This window comes from Pelophylax lessonae (assembly GCF_965119305.1).
Source record: "Pelophylax lessonae genome assembly, chromosome: 3".
NCBI classification, from domain to species: domain Eukaryota; kingdom Metazoa; phylum Chordata; class Amphibia; order Anura; family Ranidae; genus Pelophylax; species Pelophylax lessonae.
In genome coordinates this window covers 334846717-334870258 of record NC_138770.1, presented here as the reverse complement: position 1 = coordinate 334870258, position 23542 = coordinate 334846717, and the positions used below count along the sequence as shown (strand labels likewise).

Sequence of the window (23542 nt, the reverse complement as noted above, 5' to 3'; positions counted from 1 at the left end):
ATTGCAATATGTCACTGGATTAGTAAGATTACTCTAAACTTACAAGATATTTGGACTTGTATTTTCTGCCACTGATTATTTCACTTATTTGTAGAATGACTCTGGACTTCCGAGTTATTATATAAATAAGTGAAATAATGCTATGATTACAATCAGTGTCAGCAAACACAATTTCAAATATCTTGAAAGAAAGGAGTGATTTTACTAATCCAGTGACATAAGGTTGTACTAATGGACACTGATAAGGCTGCACTGATGAGGTGGCACTGATAAGCAGCACTGATATGCTGCACTGATGGCCACTGATGAGGCGGTAATGGTGGGTATTGATAAACTGCACTGATGAGGCTGCACTGATAAGGCAGCACTGATGAGGCAGCACTGATAAGCTTCACTCATTGGTTTGCACTGATATGCTGCCCTGATGGCCACTGATATGTTGCACTGATGGCCACAGATGAGGCTGCGCTGATGGCCACTGATGAGGTGGCACTGATAAGCTGCACCGATGGGCACTGATATGACGCACTGATAGGCTGCACTGGTGGCCACTGATGGCCACTGATGAGGCTGCACTAATATGCTGTACTGATGGGCAGTAATGAGGCTGCACTGATGGGCACTAAGGCTGCACTGATGAGGCTGAACTTATATGAACTGATGAGACTGCACTGATAGTATGTGTTTGTGGTCAGTGGTTTACAGATGACAGGGTGGGTCATAAACAGGAAGGGGCGTGGCCTTTACAAGAAGGGGTGGGTCATATTTAAATTAGGAGGTGCCCAAGTTTAGTCAGGCATAGGGCAGCACAAAACCTAAATACACCACTGGGTACAGGGACCCTTTAGCAGAAGCAGTTGATGCTCTAGTGGCTCTGTAGGATCAGCATGATTTACGTCTTTCCTCCATTCAAACTTCTTCCTTGACAGCTCTGTAGGTTTGAAAAAGAGGGCATTCTAGTCATCCCCACAGCTCTAGGCTGCCCAGGCTAATGTGGTTCTCTAACCTGATCAGACTCCTGGCATATGCTCTTTAAACTATCTTCTGTCCTAAGGACCAGTTTTACCATCCTGCTTCGTGGTCGCTGGTTTAACCACTTCAATACAGGGCACTTTCACCCCCTTCCTGCCCAGGCCAATTTTCAGCTTTTAGCGCTGTTGCATTTTGAATGACAATTGCGCGGTCATGCAACACTGTACCTAAACCAAATTTATGTCATTTTCCCCCCACAAATAGAGCTTTCTTTTGGTGGTATTTGATCACCGCAAGATTTTTTCTTTTTTGCTAAACAAATAAAAAAAAGACCGAAAAGTTTGAAAATAAAAAAAAGTTTTTTTGTTTATGTTATACAATTTTGTAAATAAATAATTTTTTTCCTGCACTGATGAGCACTGATGAGACTGCACTGACAGGCACTGATGAGGAAGCACTGATGGGGTGGCACTGATGGGCGGCACTGATAGGCGGCACTGATATGTGGCACTGATATGCAGCATTGGTGGGCACTGATAGGCGGAACTTCTGGGCACTGATAGGCGGCATTTATGGGCACTGATAGGTGGCACTGATGGGCACTGATAGGTGGCACTGATGGGCACTAATGGGCACTAATTGGCGGCACTGGTGGGCACTGATGGGCACTGATAGGCGGCACTGATCGGCACTGACAGGCGGCACTAATGGGCACTGATAGGCGGCACTGGTGGGCAATAATGGGCACTGGTGGGCAGCACTGATAGATGGCAATGATGGGCACTGGTGGGCAGCACTGATGGGGAGGGCACTGGCGGGCAGCACTGATGGGGAGGGCACTGGCGGGCAGCACTGATGGGGAGGGCAATGGGGGCCTCCCTGAGCCCTGATTGGGGGCGCGCAGAGCGCATTATCCTGCCGCCGTCATATGATGACGATGTCATGATTGGACATGGCTGGTCACATGGTAAAGAGCCTACGTCAGTAGGCTCTTTACCGAGATCGGAGATGCAGGGAGTCAGACTGACACCTCGCATCACCGATTGCCGCGTATTATCCTGCCGTCGTCATATGACGTCCAGTCAGGATAATGCAACCACCTTCCTGCCATCATTCTGCTATAGGGCGGGCGGGATGTGGTTAACCACCTGTACTTAGAGTGATTGTAAAGTCTCATTAAAAAAATACCTACCTACATAGCAGCCCGGATCCTCCTCTTCTCGGGTCCCTCGTTCCTGCTCCTGGCCCCTCCCTCCTATTGAGTGCCCACACAGCAAGCAGCTTGCTATAGGGGCACCTGACATGGCCATTCAGACACGGAGCTGCAGTTTGGCCCCACCACCTCTCTCTCCTGATTGGCTCACTGACTTTGATTGACAGCCGCAGGAGCCAATGGCACCAATCAGGAGGGAGAGCCCAAGGACAGCAGAGGGACTTGTGAACATCGATGGACAGAGATGGGGCACAGGTAAGTATTAGGGATACTGGGGGGGGGGGGGGCTGCTACACACAGACGGCTTTTTATCTTAATGCATAGAATGCATTAAAAAAAAAAAAAAACCTTCCTGACTTTACAACTTCTTTAATAAATTACATTACAGTTTAACAACCTTTACAAAATAACCTAGAGAGGGGGACTGGGGAAAAAGAGAAGGCAAATTTATTAAATACTTTCTTCAGCTCTGTGTATACAAAGGAGCATGGGGGAGCTCATGACCATAATGGGGATGGTATTGACACAGCCCCAACTGATCTACAAATGGCTCAAAAGTGATATGGTCCAGAAATATTTAGACAGAATAAATGTGGATAAAGCACCTGGACTGGATGATATATACCCACTGATCCTAAAATAATTGAGCTCTGTCACTTCATAGCAATTGTTTCTAATTTTGGGACTCTTTATTGACTGGAACAGTATCACTGGATTGGTGTAGGGCCAATGTGGTGCCTATATTTAAAAAGGGACCAAAGTCTTTACCAATTAACTACAGACCTGTTAGTTTAATGTCTATAGTTGGGAAGATAGACCACATAGATGAGTTCTTGCTGGAAAAATGTTTTTTAAGAAACGGACAGTATAGATTCAAGAATGACAGAAGTTTTCAGACAAATCTGATTTCTTTTCATGAGAAAACCTTAGACAAAGGAGTGGCTGTGGATGTAGTATACTTGGATTTTGCAAAAGCATATGACACACTTCCCCACACATGGCTAATGTGTAAGGTAAAGTCTACAGGTCTGGAAAAATCAGTTTGTGAATGGATAGAAAACCGGCTAAAAGACTAAATTCAGAGAGAAGTGGTTAATGATTCATACTCTGAATGGTCTAAGATTATCAGTGGTGTACCCCAAGGTTCAGTGTTGGGACCCCTACCTTAGAATATACTTAAAAATGATATAGGGTCTGCGATTAAAAGTACCATTTCAGTGTTTGCAGATGACACCAAGCTATGCAGTGGAATAATGTCCTTACAGGATGTCTCCAATTTACATGCCGACCTCAATGCACTGTTGAATTGGGTAACTATGTGGCAAATGAGGTTTATTGTTGATAAACGTAAAGTTATGCACTTGAGGTCTAAGAATATGAATGCATCATACATACTGAGGGGAGTACAACTAAGGGAATCATTTGTGGAGAAGGATCTGGGTGTTTTGGTGGATCATAAGCTTTATAATAGCATGCAATGCTAAGCTGCAGTTTCCGAAGCAAGCAAAATCCTTTCTTGTATTAAGAGAGGTATGGACTCCAGGGAGAAATATATAATTTTGCCCCTGTACAAATTATTAGTAAGACCTCATCTGGAATATGCAGTTCAGTGTTGGGCACCAGTTCACAAAAAGGATATCGGGGAACTGGAGAAAGTGCAGAGAAGAACAACCAAACTGATAAGAGGCATGGAGGAGCTCAACTATGAGGAAAGATTAAAGGAACTGAATTTCTTTAATTATCAACATGTATAAATACATACAGTAAGTGGTCCATATTGTGAACTTGGTGTTGAGTTAATAACTTTAAGGTCATCACAGAGGACAAGGGGCCACTCTTTATATCTGGAAGAAAAGAGATTTAATCTGCAAATACGGAAAGGTTTCTTCACAGTAAAAGCTGTGAAAATGTGAAATACACTTCTTCAAGAGCTGATTCAAAAATGATTTAAAAAAGGCCTGGATTATTTCCTAAATGAACATAATATAACTGAATGCTAACATTTAGAGGCAAAGTTGATCCAGGGAATATCCGATTGCCATTTGGGGGATCAGGAAGGATTTTTTTCCCCTGCTGGAGAAAATTGGATCATGCTTTGCTGGGCTGTTTTGCCTTCTGGATCAACTGTGGGTATAGGATTGTGTATATGGGATTGGTATAAAATACACCTATAAGTGTACAGAGCTGCGCTCACCTAAAGTGCACAACGTGATTAATATATATATTGGAGATATATTAAAATTTTTAAATTCTTAAATACAAAGTGCATTAACAAATATAAAGTGCATCAGCAATAAATAAATGAAGGAATCATAATAAAATCCCATACAAAGTACATTAACAAATATAAAGGGCATCAACAGTGGATAAATGAGTAAATCATAGATAAAGTCGAATACACCAGCAGAAAATAAATGGTGCAGTCTCTAAAGGATGATTCTTCCACATGTAACAAAATCTTCACTCCCTTCACCACATGGACACCCAGTGTGTGGGAATGCTTACCAGAAGGCACCGACCCCTTGATTATAGGGGGTCAATGCAAGCAGAATTGTGACACAATAATCAGAATCTAGAGTGAGTCTGAGCCCTCCTGAAGGATCCACTTTACAATCGCCAGTATAACAGAAATACTCCGCACTCCTTTGCCAACCTCACGCTCCTCAGCGGTATATAAATAAAGGAATGGCCAAAATGGTGAAGTACGTTCAAGCAATTTAATGAGAATAAGGTAGATACACTTACATTTAAAACAGTAAAACGGGCATTCAGTCAAAGCAGGGTCTGGAGATGACACAAGCAAGTGCCGCTTCCGCGTCGCTCAAAGCTTGTCATCCGATCCCGGAAATGGCATAACAGTGTGATTGCGCTCCAAGAGTCCCGACCGGTTTCGTCAGCACGCAGGCCGTCGTTGTCAAGGGAATGGAACTGCTTCCTCAAGTCTGTGCTATGTAATTTTCTCTGTCTCAGGTTTATGAAATGTTATACACAAAACTACAAGGTGGGTAGAAAGTAATTTTTATGTAATTATTATTTTAGCGCTAACACCTTGGTAGTTGGTGTATTTAGAATACCTCTCTTGCATTAGAAACAGGTAGGCTATAGGGATACCCAATAGGCTGTAGTCATGCATTGTATTTCAAGGCTCAATGTTCAACTTTGACTAGATTTAGCCTTAAGTACTGTACATACAATTACTGTGTTCTTTTTTTGTATATATTTAATTTATCACAATTCTTTTTATTTTTTTATGCCCACTATATTTCTATCACACTCTTTCTTTTGCTCCCCCAGTATATTACCTGAGTTCTTCCATTTCAATTCAGGGTTTCCCCTATTTTGTTTTTTTTATTTTATTCTCAATTTTATCCTCTGTGCGAGTGCGACTTTACTGCCCACCACTAATCAGTCTGTTGATGAGCTGTCTAAGCACCTAGTTCTCTTTTTCCCCTTATCATGTGCTTTATATTAGGCCGTATTTGACAGTTCCTACCTTCCTACAGCCTTCCAGGCAGATACAATATGACAAAATGGCATGTTGCTTGGACTTCAGACATTCTGCACTGTCAGCACTTGGCTTCTAAACAGCCGACGCTGGAAGACTGTCCAGGTACTCTGCTAATTCAATTTAAAGCTGAACTGTAGCCATCTCAATAGAATGGAGCTAGACCAGTGTTTTCATGGAAATTACATCAACACATTAAATCTTTACCTTTTAGTGGCTTCAATTTCTGCCCAAGAATCCTCTTCTGCCTAGTTGCCTGGTGGCAGAGTGGTACTGTAGGCACTGATCTGGTGAAGAAAATCAGGAATATATGCTACATGCACATAATATTAACCACTGCATGGCCTGTAAATATAACGTTGATATGGATGAGTGTATATGGGTGGCTGCCCTTTTCAAAGCTACAGTAGCTTCTTTGCACAGTGGCCACAGACATTCCCCTGCTGACTTACATGGGCTGTCAATAGGTGGAAGCTGAAAGTGATTACCTTTGAATTGACAGGCAATACATGTGTTTTTCACTACAATTGGTCCTCAGAAATATAAATATAACCTTTTTCCCCACAAAAGAGAAGTTACAGGATTCATTTGACACATGCTACTCTTCAAATTACATTAACAACCACAGGCTATACAAAATATTTGTATATCTGTCAATAAATACATAAATATATATATATATATATATATATATATATATATATATATATATATATATATTTATTGACAGATATACAAATATTTTGTATAGCCTGTGGTTGTTAATGTAATTTGAAGAGTAGCATGTGTCAAATGAATCCTGTAACTATATGTATATTTATTTATTTATTTTATTATTATTTATTTAATTTTCTTTGTTGATTACCCATCTAAACTGGATATTCATTCTGTGAATTTAGTGATAAAAAAAAGGGTTGTTAAAATGACACTAAACAATATCCTTGTACTCCAAAAATAATCCATACACCTCCACTACTTGATGGTTCTCTAAACTATTTTGCATGAAATGGTTCTTAAAATGTTTTTCATTGTAATGTCCTCCTGGAGCTCCTGAACCTCTCCCTTTCATGTGTTTGGAACAAGCAGTGCATATTGGTTGTGGTCGTGTGCATGGCTCTATGCACACTACAAACCCCATAGTCCATAATACCAAGTCCATCTTGGGAGCGAGCAAGATAGGGTGGCTACGTTCGTTGGACGGAGTCCGTTTTTCTCAGCGGGGGATCGAGCTGCCGATCCCCCGCTGAGCAGCAGGAGGACAGCTGTGTCTCCGCGCTGTGTGCGGAGACACAGCTGACAGTTCCCCATGCATCTCTATGGGGGAAATCGGATGTCAACGGACCGTCAGTCCGTTCTCACCCGATCCCATCCGATCCGCTGGACGGATGGAAAATAGGGTTTCCATCCGTCCAGATTTGACGGATCGGATCGGGTCGGATGTCAGCGGACATGTCTCCGCTGACATCCGATGCCCCATAGGAATGCATAGGGGGACCGTTCAGATCCGCCAAAAAAACGGACAGGCGGATCTGAACGGTCCGCCTGTGTGAAAGGGGCCTTAGGATTACATACTTTGAATTACATTTCTATGTTAAACCAGAGTTTAGTTTCACTTTAAGTAAAATAAAGCTTATAATAGCTTGTGTAGTATTTATAGTGACAATCAACTCTCGAATTTGACTTTTCAAATATGTACTCTATTAATCCTCTGAACTATATAATACATTTCAGTCTAATTAATGCCTGACCCATAAACATACTGTGCTTTTGCAAAGTACTGTACTAAAACACACCACACATAAATCTGGCTAGGCTGTCTGGAAATTATTTGAAAACGAAGCACTGTAAGAAAAGTGCAATTAATGGTGCCGGACCGATTTAGCATACTGCAGGGACAGTGCAGTTTCAAAACTTCCTTGATAAAAGGATAAATAGACTTTGAACACCTTCATCTTTGGGATGTCCTTGACTTTTTCAGATCAGGTATCCAGAAGCAATATAAATCTCTGGGATGTGCACTTTTAGAGGTAGAGGGATCACATTTTATTCTGCTTGATCAGGAAATACTGTCTAATTTGATAGGGATAAACATAGTGTGGGTATCTAAAGACTTGTACCGTTTACTTTTAAGAGCAAACAATATACCATGAGGAAGACAGGAAAGTAACCATGGACTGGTCACTTTAGTTCTGGTTGTGTTTGTATATGTTTGAGAAAATCAGGACATCTCTCCAAGACATGCACATTTCACCATGTTGTGTCTCCTGCCAGAAATCCAGGGAGCTCCTAACTTACTTTGCGCTCTGAATCTTCTGCACTAAAATCTCAAGCACTGTAATCAGCCCTGTCCAGTTTACCACTGTGAACTACAGAACACCCTCCACTATATAAAGATAGGAGGGTTCTATAGTTGTCCATGGATAACATATACAGTGCCTTGCGAAAGTATTTGGTCCCCTTGAACTTTTCGACCTTTTGCCACATTTCAGGCTTCAAACATAAAGATATAAAACTGTAATTTTTTGTGAAGAATCAACAACAAGGGGGACACAATCATGAAGTGGAACGAAATTTATTGGATATTTCAAACTTTTTTAACAAATAAAAAACTGAAAAATTGGGCGTGCAAAATTATTCAGCCCCCTTAAGTTAATACTTTGTAGCGCCACCTTTTGCTGGGATTACAGCTGTAAGTCGCTTGGGGTATGTCTCTATCAGCTTTGCACATCGAGAGACTGAAATTTTTGCCCATTCCTCCTTGCAAAACAGCTCAAGCTCAGTAAGGTTGGATGGAGAGCGTTTGTGAACAGCAGTTTTCAGTTCTTTCCACAGATTCTCGATTGGATTCAGGTCTGGAATTTGACTTGGCCATTCTAACACCTGGATATGTTTATTTGTGAACCATTCCATTGTAGATTTTGCTTTATGTTTTGGATCATTGTCTTGTTGGAAGACATATCTCCGTCCCAGTCTCAGGTCTTTTGCAGACTCCATCAGGTTTTCTTCCAGAATGGTCCTGTATTTGGCTCCATCCATCTTCCCATCAATTTTTACCATCTTCCCTGTCCCTGCTGAAGATGCTGCCACCACCATGTTTGACAGTGGGGATGGTGTGTTCAGGGTGATGAGCTGTGTTGCTTTTACGCCAAACATAACGTTTTGCATTGTTGCCAAAAAGTTTGATTTTGGTTTCATCTGACCAGAGCACCTTCTTCCACATGTTTGGTGTGTCTCCCAGGTGGCTTGTGGAAAACTTTAAACTACACTTTTTATGGATATCTTTAAGAAATGGCTTTCTTCTTGCCACTCTTCCATAAAGGCCAGATTTGTGCAGTATACGACTGATTGTTGTCCTATGGACAGAGTCTCCCACCTCAGTTGTAGATCTCTGCAGTAATCATGGGCCTCTTGGCTGCATCTCTGATCAGTCTTCTCCTTGTATGAGCTGAAAGTTTAGAGGGACGGCCAGGTCTTTGTAGATTTGCAGTGGTCTGATACTCCTTCCATTTCAATATTATCGCTTGCACAGGGCTCCTTGGGATGTTTAAAGCTTGGGAAATCTTTTTGTATCCAAATCCGGCTTTAAACTTCTCAAGACAGTATCTCGGACCTGCCTGGTGTGTTCCTTGTTCTTTTATGATGCTCTCTGCGCTTTAAACAGACCTCTGAGACTATCACAGTGCAGGTGCATTTATACGGAGACTTGATTACACACAGGTGGATTCTATTTATCATCATTAGTCATTTAGCTCAACATTGGATCATTCAGAGATCCTCACTGAACTTCTGGAGAGAGTTTGCTGCACTGAAAGTAAAGGGGCTGAATAATTTTGCACGCCCAATTTTTCAGTTTTTTTATTTGTTAAAGTTTGAAATATCCAATAAATTTCATTCCACTTCATGATTGTGTCCCACTTGTTGTTGATTCTTCACAAAAAATTACAGTTTCATATCTTTATGTTTGAAGCCTGAAATGTGGCAAAAGGTGCAAAGTTCAAGGGTGGCAAATACTTTCGCAATGCACTGTATCAAGTGATTGTCACCCTCTGACAAGAAGTGTGTTTTTGGCAGGATCATCAGATGAAAATGAAGGGAAAAATGGAAATAGAAAGAGAAAGCTAAAAACAACCACCATATCTGAAAACTGTAATATATCATGTGTTTGTTCTTGGCTTTAGAAAATGTCCTTACAAAAGTGCTGGTTTCCTAGCTGTCTCTGGCTTCAACACGTTCTAGGTGACCTGGAACGAGCAAGAAGAACAGGCAAGTCAGATGGAAATCAGAACTTCTGATCTGCGTATTTGTTCAAAGTTACAGAGTTAGGGCTTATTCACATGGGCATCTAAAATGCTGTTTATAGATGCCTACAGCATATAGTTGTGTACGCATGTAAACGCAGCACTATAGGAATCAATGGGGCCATATACACAGTTGCGTCTACAAATAGAATTTGTTCAGCATTAGGCGATGTTCATGAAAAGCAGGACAGAGTTCCGTCCAGGGCTGTATACATCTGCAGACCGAATGTGTGTAGGTGTGAAAACACATATAAATACATGTATGCATGAAGACAATTGAAAATTTAGACGGGTCTAAATGCTGTATGCATCTAAATGTGAGTAGTTTAGGAGGTGCATATTCAAGTGAATGGGACCACACCACAACCATGTGCTATATGGCTCTGTGGGATGGGTTAAGGGTGAGGGTTAAAGCAGTCAGTGTGGAGGTAACTAGTTATTACCAGAACTAGTGTCCCCATTAGAAGGTTTCCTGTTCTGGTGACAACCCAAAGGTAAAGTTTTGATTTCACGCTCGGTGATAATGGTCACCAGTACCAATACCGGTTTTAATGCTGAAGGCACATGCACCACTGTACGTTGGATGCAATTGCAGGATGGTTGTGGTGTAGCCCCATTCACTTGTTTTACCAAAAAGGGGAGGTCTCAAACAGCAGCATAGAGAGAAATAAAAAAGTATTTTTATTGGAAATCTTGACAATTGCATAGCACATATAATGGTGACAAGTAAAGTGGGTTTTATTGCTCAGCCAACCACATATGCGTTCATGGCGCAAAGAGGTTGTGTGCTGACAGCATGCTCACTACACACTCCCAGCACACTCACTGAGCTGTCACTGACAGCTCATGGTCAAGGTTTTCGATTAGGAGGCAGCGGGACAGACTCTCGATCATATGACTGCTGTGACAACCAATCACAGTGGTCACATGATACAGAAGCCACACCACATATGGGAAAGCTAGAATCCCTGTCACATTTTTTTTTTTTTTTTTACTGATATTTTATATTAATCCATGTAATCTAATAGTTGAACCTGTTAAGAAAATCTGAATTATGTGCTCACTGTACACAGACTCTCAATGTTACAAGTGAGAGGAAATTCATATTCATAGTTGTTTCCTTTATGTCCAATAGGATCTTCGCTCCCTCTAGTGGACAGTCTTGAAACTGTTAAACATTTTATACTTGGGAAAATGACTATTCAAGAATGTTTTATGGGTTTATAGATAGTATAATCATTATGGATGACCCAATACTTCTGTGTTGTTTGAAGCCCTGATGAAGGGGGAGTGCTGAGCCCGTAAAACACGTTGGCTGCCACCTTGACTTATCCATTCAAGTCAATAGGAACACATTGCAACTTCGAGCCAAACATTTGGCTAAAAGTTGTGGGGTATTAGTCTTATTTAAAATTGCCAATCAGAAAAAAAGGGCATTCAGGAGGCAGCAGGATCACTGTTTAGCCAGCTTCTAAAAAGCGATCCACTGTGGTCTTTCTATGTCCATATTAGGAACCCTAGAAAAAAGTGAAAAACAGATATGTTTTTTTTTTTTTTTTTATCTTTCCCACTTTATCTAAAACTAGAAAAAAGTTTTTGTCCTAACATACACTTTAAGGAGCTGTTTGCCTGGAGCTAGTTTTATTGAGCTCCTTTAACATATTACTTTAATCATACTGTAGACAGATTTTTTTTTTTTTTTTTTAAGAAGCATGCTCGCTTTCAAGTTCATATTTCCCAGAGGCTAGATAAACTGGCTCACATAGACGACTCTACATCAGCGCAAACTAAGGTTAGGTACATGGAAACAAATATTGCTAATTACCAGACAATTAGACAAGTGAGGGAATCAACATGCAAATATTAGGAAAATGTTTTCAACCTTGTCTTCAATAGCCAGGACTTTTTTTTTCAGAGAATTGGTGCAGATGCTCACCTTTCCCCCTATCTCCATGGGTACTGCACATTATGTATACTCAGAAATTAGTGAAGTGGTTGCTATAGTTTCCGCAAATCAGTACACTAAGATATCTGTGAACTGGTTGCCATAGTTACTGCACACCAATATACTAAGAGCTCAGTGAACTGGTTGCCATGGTTACTGCACACCAATATACTAATAACTCAGTGAACTGGTTGTCATGGTTACTGCACTTCATTATACTAAGAATTCAGTTAACTGCTTGCTATGGCTACCACAGAACAGTATACTAAGAGTTAAATGAACTGGTTGCCACGGTTACCACACATCAATACACTAAACATTTTGTTAATTGATAGCCATAGTGATCGCAAATCAGTATACTAAGAATTCTGTGTACTGGTTGCATGATTATCACACTTAAGTATACTAAGGATCCTGGTAGCTGATTGCAGTAGTTACCACAAATCAGAATTCTAAGAATTTAGTTAAGTGATTACCGCGGTTGCTGCTCATAAATACTGTATACTGAGAATTCAGTGAACTGTTTGTCATGGTTATCACACTTCAGTAGACTAAGATTTCTGTTAAAGCAGGACTAAACCCAATAAAATAACTCATTTTTAAGACAGTTAGGCCCCTTTCAAACATGCGGACCGCTTGTCCGTTTTTCATCCATCTGTTGACAGATGAAAAACGGACATCAATGCATCTCTATGGAAAAACTGATGTAAACAGATGAAACCATTTACATCAGTTTACATTCGCCAACACCTGTTTTTTAAACAGATCAAAGTTCTATTTTCCTTCCATTAAAAAAGTGGATCTGATAAAAAACAGATGTAAACTGACAAACAGTTTGTTTTTCATCCGTTTTTGCATTGGTGGTGGATATAAATAAACTGATAAAAAACTGATAAGCAGCTGATGAAAAACTGATAAAAACCTGTTGAAAAATGGATGAAAACTTCATCCATTTTTTCTTTGAAAAGATGTGACTGAACTGATGAAATGAAGGGTCCGCATGTGTGAAAGGGGCCTTACATTCAAGGCATGATGTGCACGACAACTGTCACTTTATCTTGTGCTCTCAGCCCAGCTGTCAAGCCATCAAATGGTTGGTTTTATAACTGACCACATGTGAATCACCATGGCAACTGAAGATCAAGCAGAGGCTAAGATGGCAGCTACCTTGGCTGTAAGGAATAGAAAGGTTTATTTCCACTTTAAATTGGTTGCCATACTTACCAGACATCAGCTTACTTAGAATAAATGGTGTGGTTGCCATGGTTACCTCCCATCTGTATACTAAGAATTTAGTGCATCACTCTCTCTGCTCCCTCTGTACCCAGAATAGACACACTCTTAGCCTACACCACAAAGCAAGTTGCCAGCCATCTCTGTAGCTTCCAGCCTTGCTGAGGCACATGCCATTCCCCTCCCTAATAGACCTTGTACATAGACTCCACATTACTTGCTGCTGCTCATAAGTTCTGCAGTTGTCTGCAGCTCTGTATATTGCTCCATCTTTAGCCCAGTTTTATTATGCCTGTGATTGGCTGAACATTAGCTTTTTTACATACGACAAGGACCTATTTGGTATTGGCAAGACTACTTCAGGTGACAAGTACCTATTGGGTATTGGCAAGGCTACTTCAGGTGACAAGTACCTATTGGGTATTGGCAAGGCTACTTCAGGTGACAAGTACCTATTGGGTATTGACAAGGCTACTTCAGGTGACAAGTACCTATTGGGTATTGACAAGGCTACTTCAGGTGACAAGTACCTATTGGGTATTGGCAAGGCTACTTCAGGTGACAAGTACCTATTGGGTATTGACAAGGCTACTTCAGGTGACAAGTACTTATTGGGTATTGGCGAGGCTACTTCAGGTGACAGGTACCTATTGGGTATTGGCAAGGTTACTTCAGGTGACAAGTACCTATTGGGTATTGGCAAGGTTACTTCAGGTTACAAGTACCTATTGGGTATTGGCAAGGCTACTTCAGGTGACAAGTACCTATTGGGTATTGGCAAGGATATTTCAGGTGACAAGTACCTATTGGGTATTGGCAAGGCTACTTCAGATGACAAGTACCTATTGGGTATTGGCAAGGCTACTTCAGGTGACAAGTACCTATTGGGTATTGACAAGGCTACTTCAAGTGACAAGTACCTATTGGGTATTGACAAAGCTACTTCAGATGACAAGTACCTATTGGGTATTGGCAAGGCTACTTCAGGTGACAAGTACCTATTGGGTATTGGCAAGGCTACTTCAGGTGCCAGTCTCTAAATTGGCATCTGACATTCAGACTGACACACTATTGGTGGCTATCCTCTTCTCTTTGAGATCCAAATGTAAGGAAGTGGAGGTTGTGGCTGGGCTCTGGAGCCTAACAAGATGCTTCCTGCCAAGTGCCACAGTTACTAAGCAATCACTGCATTCTTCTTACCACTGCAATAAGCTGAATGTTTGTAAACACAGCTAGAAGGAGGCAGAGCAAAGCAAGGATGACACCTAGAGAACCCTCTTTGTGTGGGACTATACAGGCACAGTCGAGAGAGTTTTTTTATGTGCTGGTGCCAGCTGTCATAGTTAAAATCCTCCACTCTTTGTCCCCACCCCCTTTTCCATTAATATAGCTGAAGGACCTGTCACAGGCACTCATCAATTGTTCTGACTATGCCCGCTCTTTCCCACCCCCTCCTCTGCTCATAGAAGCTTTACTATAGCTTCTATGAATAAAAAGCACTCTCTATGAATAGAGGATGCCAACCTGTCATAAATTGATAGCATTTCATGTAAGCTATAGTATAGCATCTATGAGTTGGGGGACAGGCAAAGTTGGCACTCTTGAGTGCCTGTGGCAGGTCCCTCAGTTCTAATATTCCCTGCAGAACCAGAAGACCTGCGGGGTATGGGGGCAGAGGGTCTGAGCACAGAGAATTTTAACTATGACATCTGGCACCAGCACAAGGGATACATCAGATTGAATGTAAGTACTGTCCCTTGTGCTGATGTTTTTTTTTTAAGTTTGATCTAAATTTAGGCCTTAAACTGGAACTAAAGGGACAAATGGCCATGAGGTCCTTTGCCAGCGTTGGCATCTTTCACCCCGGGTTCTTCCAGTTGCAGGTCTTCAGCCATTTTTATTGGCCAGCATGGGATGATGCAGACATACTCTGTAGCTCAGTGTATATTCTGCAGACATTGCATGTCTCTTCTGTAATAAAAAGCCTGTCTGTTCATATTTTTTATTTTTTTGCCTTCATTTCCAGTTTAGTAAAAAATATTAAGCTCTGTCTGCTTCAAAAAATAAAATTAATTTGGGTACACTGTTGCATTACGGCGTTTTTGTTAGTCAAACTATCACAGTACTGAGAACTAAACATCTACCTAGTAAAAAAAGTGTATATACTGGCTAATTTAAAGTCAATTTATTCCTGTGCTGATTTTTAACTATTATAACTGCAATTGGTTGTTATACAAAGACTATAAAAAGGTATATACACTGTATGAATTTTTTTAAATTGTAGAACTCACTTGGTTTATATCAATACAGCCTACACCTTTACTGTTCTTTGTTATATTAGATCACTTTCGTAGTATATGTTCAAAAAGAGAAACTCATTTTGTCTATTCAGGGTGTAGTGACAGAGTCTCTTACAAGCCCACCCCTGCCCACTTATACTCACCCTCCCTGTGTTTTCACCACTCCATTTATTGGTGATTAAACACCCCTTCAATATTCAAGGAAGGCATATACTGTTGTGAAGAGATCACACTCTCACACTGAAAAGAGACTTTAAAATACGGTACACAGGAAGTTTTTTTTTTTGTTCAACACAGCAGGCTATTGCTGTGTTATTGTGTTCTGACAGGGGAACTGCCCCCCTGCCAGAACACCCCGAGCAGTGCTCGCAGCCATTGGCTGCAAGCGCTGATCAGATGCCAATTGGCTGCTGGTTTTCCAGCATGCTCGTCCAATAGAAGCCGGTTGTGAAACTGGTTTCTGTCGGATGAGGAGCTTTACACACAAGCTGAAAGTCAGCCGGTAACTGCCAATCGGACTGCTTTCAGATGATTTTCGACCTGTGTGTACCTAGCATAACTGTTTGGGGATTGTAAGATTTCGCACATATACTATATTACCAAAAGTATTGGGATGTCTGCCTTTACACGCCATTGAACTTTAATGGCATCCAAGTCTTAGTCTGTAGGGTTCAACATTGAGTTTGCCCACCCTTTGCAGCTATAGCAGCTTCAACTCTTCTGGGAAGGCTGTCCACAAGGTTTAGGAGTGTGTCTATGGGAATAAGAATGTTTGACTATTCTTCCAGGAGCACAATTTTGAGGTCAGGCACTGATGTGGATGAGAAGGCCTGGCTCACAGTGTACACTCTAATTCATCCCAAAGGTGTACTGTCGGGTTGAGGTCAGGACTCTGTGCAGGCCAGTCAAGTTCCTCCACCTAAAACTTGCTCATCCATGTCTTTATGAACCTTGGTTTGTGCACTGGTCCAAATCATTTTGTGGAGGGGGGATTATGGTGTGGGATTGTTTTTCAGGGGTTGGGCTTGGCCCCTTAGTTCATGTGAAGGGAACTCTTAAGGCATCAGCATACTAACATATTTTGGACAATTTCATGCTCCCGACATTGTGGGAACATTAGTGCCTGACCTCACAAATGCGCTTTTGGAAGAATAGTCAAACATTCCCATACACACACTCCTAAACCTTGTGGACAGCCTTCCCAGAAGAGTTAAGACTGGGATGCCATTAAAGTTCATGTGCGTTTAAAGGCAGGCGTCCCAATACCTTTGGCAATATAGTGTATATTTGGGGATCTGCTCTTTAAATTGTGACAAATAACAAGCCACACAAGGCAATGCAGGGCCATCTTACGAATGGGCACGCTATGCAGTTGCCCGGGGGCCCCACCTGCCCAGCGGTCCAGCCCCAGCCAAGCATTAGTCCCCGATTCCTGTGTGCATCCCGCTGCCGAACTTAGCAGGTGGCAAGCTCCTGATGGCCCTGCGCTGCTGTCAGGCCACTTAGGCTGTGGAAAGGGAGCCTACAACTGCAGGAATGCCTGTCCGCTTCCACGGGAACAGGCACACACAGGACAGTCGAGTCTGACTCCCGTCCGTGTGTGTTCACTGGACCCAGCCGCCGAACTTGGAAGCTGTCATTAGCTTGGCACTGCTGTACCAATAAATATAGCCTTATCGATAATTTGCATTTTTATTCTCGTGGGTGATTGTGTAGGCAGGGCCCCAGTGCACTGCATTGCCCGGGGCCCTTTAATGCTCTTAAGATGGCACTAAGGCAATTCTCTCTATTTGGGTTCTTTGTCTCTACCCTTCACCCTTTCTCCAACCTCTGCCTTATCTTCACTGACAACAGGAGACTGTGACCTGGGAGAAAGAAGTAACAAACTATTTCCAGGAATTATTCACAAATACATTGTTTTCTTCAGCTAGCATTAGCATGTTGAAGAAAGTAGCAAAATTATATATTTATGATTTTTTTTTAACGTGTTATGTTTTTCTGCCTTATTTTATGTGCATGTATTTGCATTAGTTAACATTAGTTGACTTTTATCAGTTTTTATTAGTTTACATCAGTCATTACTTTATAACAGTGTACATCACTTATGCATCCATTTTCAACAAAATAAATTGGAAAACATGTTTGCCAGCAAATGCATTGCACATAGAAGTATGTTAATGTACAATATTATATACCTGTCATGAGAGAACCGTGGTAGCTGTGGTTGCTTATCACCCTCTAAAAATGCTGGTTGTCTGGCAGAATCAGACCTCAATTCTTTTGAGTCACAAGCCCAGAAAAAGCAATACACAGTAAATGAAATTTAGAAATAAATCAACATTCTTGATGTCTTTATTTGTTCCTGGTGGTGACTCAGAATATGCTCAAGTCAAAGACCTAACAGAACTACCTGACAAAAGGGGATCAGAAATGGTAGTCTCCATATTTCTTACATGTCATGTATGATCTATTCCATATATTGATAATATAATTATTTTGCTACTTTTGTGACTGATGCATTTATTTATACAGAACCAAAAAAAAGGAATATTTCAGTCTATGAGGGGGAATGTCTTACAAAAATGTCACTAAAGCCCCGTACACACGTACCGATCGTCGGCATACAAATGTTCGTCTTTTCTCCCCGGGATGTCGGTGTCTGTTGAAAAGTGCAAAGACAGCACAAGGACAGCACAAGAATTTTGTCTGCAGACTTCAGCTGACTGCAGAAGTGATGTCATGTAATGGTTAACTTTCCCTGTGTTTTTAATTTTCTGAGCATGCCCAGTCTTGCAAATCTGCGGTCTGTCGGCCGAATTCTGTACTGACAGGCGAACAATCGTCCGTTCTGGTGTCCGCAGACAAAAATTTTCATGTTTGCAAGAAAGACTTTTGTCCGCGGATTGTGCGCAGACATCTGTCGGAGGCACCATACTAACACGCGTACAATCGGCAGATCTTTCGTCCGCCGACGTTTGTATGCCGACGATCGGTACGTGTGTACGGGCCTTTACTCTCTATGGTGGATGTGCATAGAAAAGCACAAAACGGTAGTAAAGTCCTAACATAAAAAAAAAAAAAATGAATTGGATCCCCGGACGGTTTAAGTCAGAATGTGATAGAATACACTACATACTAGCACATTATGACCCTAAAACGACGTCTTCCAGTGGTGCACTGTCACCTCTGTTGTCGCTTTCTTCCTTACCCGGTCTTCCTTCTGGTGGGCCATGATGACATCACTCCTGCTCATGTGTGCCGGAGTCACTGTCACAGCACAGCGCTCTCCAATGATGGCATTCTCCAGTGTGACATCCATTCAGAGCGCAGTGCACATGCACTGGCTTCTGATTCAGCTGACAGTGGGCATTAGTATTACAAAGGGCATCCAGTCACAATCACTGCAGGTAATCATTGCCTGTGCAAACAGTCACAAATAACTGCGACCACCAACAGCCTATCATCGCACTTCATGGGCTCGGCGCCTGCAGCTATCATTCCCTGCTGCAGGAATTCTTGGAATAAATGTTTGCCGTTAGGATTCACACGATGGCTAAATTGCAAATGTAGCTTAATCACTTCAAGACCACAATACGAATATGTTCATTGTGGCTATGAAGAGGTTATGAAGCTATCAGCCATAACTCTGATATTTTTTTTTCAGCTGGCAATTCTCTTTCTTATAAAAGTGATCCTGAGCAGCTGATTGATTGCTTTTAGAAGCAGGGGGAGGGGTCCCCCCTTCCGCCGCTCGTTGGTGTTTTTCGGGCTTACCATTCTTACTGGCAAGCCCAGAAAATGATCTGACGGCTCGCCCTAGACCAGATCTTCTCTGATCACCTCTATGATCTAGGAGGCACATCATGATGCCACTTCCGGTATAGGGCGGGGGACTTTTTTTTTGTAAAGCATTAGATTAATGTTTTTTTTTTTGATCTTTTGTTCTCTAAGGTAGAGAAGATATTTGGGGTCTTCCCTTATTTATATTACAACAAAGGTTTGCATTCCTTATAATAGGAATAAAAGTGTAGTCGTAGCATAATTCCTGTCCTGGGGTTACAACGTTACTCAATAGGGTTGCCAGCATAGGACAAGAAGTATGTTAATTGCATGATTACCATGTGGGAAAAAAAAGAAAACAAATTCAGCTAGCTTATCACAAAGACCAGAAAGCTGCAGTACTATACCTTTTGTTTTGGGGTTTAGACACGCTTTCATTGATAATACAGTGTCAAACATTTGTAATGGCAGCTAACAAGCAATCTTTGCCGATTATGAAAGTTAATGCACAGCTTCTACGCCATGTACAGTATAGAGCCAGCATACATTAAACTGAAAACTTAAATTCCTGAAGATTCTGTAAAAGAAGAACCATTCTTATTACCTATAGCCACCGGTTAGATCCTCCCTTTCAATCTGCCGTACTACCCTGACAAATACGGTGCTATATCTCCTATTCTTGTAAAAAAGAGATGAATAGTTTTCCATCAGACAGCCTGAGGAAGTTGACAAGCTAAGTGAAAGCTAATGATTTTGCAGTTCAGTCATAAATGTTGTTCATCATCATCACGTTATGTCTTTACTATTGTGTGCCATCAAAAAGTAATTCATTTTATAATACAGTTTACATTACCTGTCCAGCTACTAAGCTGATAACATGTTTGAATTGCTCAGATAAGAATGGTTTGTCCGGCATGGTTTATTGCTTTTATTATTTACATATTATAGGCCTGAAGTATTAAATGGTCAGTACTAAGAACTGAAATAAAGTACTTTCCCGGCAGAGGTAAACACAGCTCTACAGGTTGCAGTTCTTGAATGCTCAAGGGCTCAAGGTATACAAGTATGTGAGTGATGGAATTGTTTAGCCTAATCTATACTGTATACTGCCTTAGAGAACATGAGGTTTTCAAATTCAACAAGCTTTGAGCAGACTTCTTGTAGCCTGAAAGCCTCATGTATCTGGAGGCCTGGCTTCTGGTGCCAGGGTAGCCACACATGCCACGTACAGCCACCATTACATGTAAATACATATAAATAGCTGTATGCAGTTGTGCTTAGGTAAACAACACTCTCAGATTCAGGGAGAAGTACCGTAGGCACATGCACGGGTTAATGCCAATGCAGAAACCAATTGGCATTTACCTGAGCATGGTCACTTGTATTTGTACGCTGTCCCAGGAGCCAAAAAGAACAAAAACAAGAGAAGGGTGCACCAACCTAGTGCAATTCCATTAAAGCATTTATTGAAGAACAAAAAAAGGTATCCTACATCATATTCACAAACACATGTTGAAAATGTGCATGTCAAAGCACTATATAGACAGGAAACCTCCAGGACATGGACTATTCCAATGCTGCAGGAGGGTCCATATGGGATAGGCTGACGCGTTTCAAGAGAGAACCCTCTTCCTCAGAGCACAGAAAGTGCCAGGGATTTTCTGTCTCAACTTACATTAGGTGCTAGTGAGTGGGGCCAATGGATATGAAGCAAACGAGTGACAGTTTACTGATGTTACCAGTCCCCTATACATAAACAAGCATTTAACCCTTACAGTGCAGAGGCAGCCCCACTCTTTGTTCTGTAATTTGTTTTGGTTACAATGGATTACTGAGAACCCTGGAGAGGGTGGGAATGATGCACTGCAAGGGTAGATTTTGGCTACTTTACAAAATCGGGCACACTGCTAAAAATACTAGGATGTAATAATTAGAGGTCTATTTAAAAATCATCTGTTGCATGAATATCAAAAACATTTATGCAAACTGAAATAAATTTCACAGTATGCTTTTAAAGAGGTTGTAAACTTGTTTAAAAAAATTTTTTTTTTTTTTACAACCTGCAAGAGAAAGACATAATGAGCTAGTATGCATCGCATACTAGCTCATTATGAAATACTTACCTTAGAACGAGCCCCCGCCGTGCCGCTCTCTTACCTGTATGACGGGCGACATGACATGTCGCTCGTCTTCCGGGATCGCGGCATCCGGTCATCTGATTGGCCGGAGCCGCGGTGACGTCACTCCCGCGCACGCGCGCGGGAGCCGACGGTCACGGCACGGGGCTCTGAAGGAACGGCACGATCAGCCGTTCCTTCAGAGCGCATGCGCCAGTGACGTCACTGGCTGCATTAAAGGTAAATATCTCCTAAACGGTACATGTTTCGGAGATATTTACAGTACCTATAGGTAAGCCTTATCATAGGCTTACCTATAGGTACAACTTCCTGAGGAGGGTTTACTTCCTCTTTAATTTGATTATGCTGTATATTTTCTCAATGGGGTATTTTAGAAAACGATACTGCATTTAGACCACTAGATGGAGCTGATGATACGGGAGTTAATTTATTTAAAACCATATGGCAAATTTGAATTCAGTTTGCCTGAATGTTTCTGACATTGGTGTAACAAATGTTTTATAAACAGACCCCCAAAGTCTTACAGTTGCTTCATAAATGTTTAAAGACTACCAATCAGGATTTTCATTTTCAAATGTACACTGGATAAAAGGATTTTAGCTGCTGTAGCTTCATTGCAAAATTTGAAATGTGTTAATTTATACATAAGGGACTTTAAGCTTCATAAATGGTACAATGTTCAACCATTCATACTCATGGGTGTGTGAAAAATATTGTTTCATATCTCTCTGTACTGAAGAGTCACAGTACGCTGACACATGACCTGACAAGTGATCTTGTAGATGATATATACTCACTTTTAGTTCCTGTAAAAGGGGAAAAGCCATAAACGTATTTTGTACTGTTCTGGTGTTTACATACCTTTAACCTGGGTGTGCATATAATCATTCACTGTGCTGTTTAAATAGCCTTCCAATGTCCCTTTACAAGTGATGTAAAAAGGACTCTGATTTTCTTTCTAGGGAATTAGGCCAAGCCCTCGTCACTTGAGGAGGTACACACGAGCCCGTGTTGACGAAACAAAGCCTCTAGTAGAAGTCCAGCAGAGTGACCAAGATATTGCTTCACCTTTAAGGAAAAGAAAAATCAAGAGAAGCAGCCGAGTCCAACCAGAGTTTTATCAGACTGTCCAAGTGACACCCACCCGCAAACCGGTAAGTGTCTACCGATGTCAAAGCTATGGTACATAAACTCAATTGGTTATGGCCTCTGTATGCTCCCAGTGGTAAGAAACCACTAAGAAACATAGAATCTCTGATAAATATTACATCAGATAAACTTTGGCCCTGATAACCGCAGACCCTTTAGGGGTCATGGTCTGTAATGTTAACCACTTAAGCCCCGGAAGATTGTACCCCCATTCCGACCAGGGGGTATTTTACGACTCAGCACTGCGTGATTTTAACTGACAATTGTGCGGTCATGCAATGTGGTACCCAAACGAAATTTACGTCCTTTTTTTCCCATAAACAGAGCTTTCTTTTGGTGGTATTTGATCACCTCTGCGCTTTTTATTTTTTGCGATATTAATAAAAAAAGAGCGAAAATTTTGCAAAAAAATGACATTTTCAACTTTGTCTTTTAAAAAATATCCAATATACTCAATTTATGTATTTTTTTTTGGCCAAAATATATTTAGCTACATGTCTTTGACAAAAAAAATTCAATGAGCGTATTTTTATTGGTTTGCGCAAAAGTTATAGCGTCTACAAACTATGGTGTAAATACAGAAATTTACGCAGCTTTAATTTTTGACTGCCTATCTCATTTCATGAAGTGCTAAAATGGCAGGGCAGTACAAAACCCCCCCAAACTACCACTTTTTGGAAAGTAGACATCCTAAGGAATGTTCTGAGAGGCATGTTGAGCTCATTGAATATTTCATTTTTTTGTCACAGGTGTTTGAAAAATGACTAAAATTTTTTTTTTTTTTTTTTTTACACAAAGTTGTCATTGAAATGATATATTGCTCACACATGCCATGGGTATATGTGTAATTACACCCCAAAATATATTCTGCTGCTTCTCCTGAGTACAGGGATACAACATATGTGGGACTTTTTGGGAGCCTAGCTGTGTACGGGACCACAAAAACAAATCCCCACCATCAGAATTTCAAAGGGCGTACATTTTTCATTGCATTTTCTCACTACCTCTA

At 41.2% G+C, this 23542-nt stretch overlaps 1 protein-coding gene across 2 annotated transcripts in view; it reads left to right on the top strand.

The window, feature by feature from the left end:
- The window catches only part of DST (dystonin), a 783726-nt gene that overhangs the window by 26630 nt on the left and 733554 nt on the right, over positions 1 to 23542 (top strand). For both annotated transcript variants that reach the window (XM_082250079.1, XM_082250078.1), the window contains exon 3: positions 22347 to 22538. In XM_082250079.1, coding sequence (XP_082106205.1) covers positions 22347 to 22538 — 192 coding nt within the window. The remainder of the gene's footprint in view (positions 1 to 22346; positions 22539 to 23542) is intronic.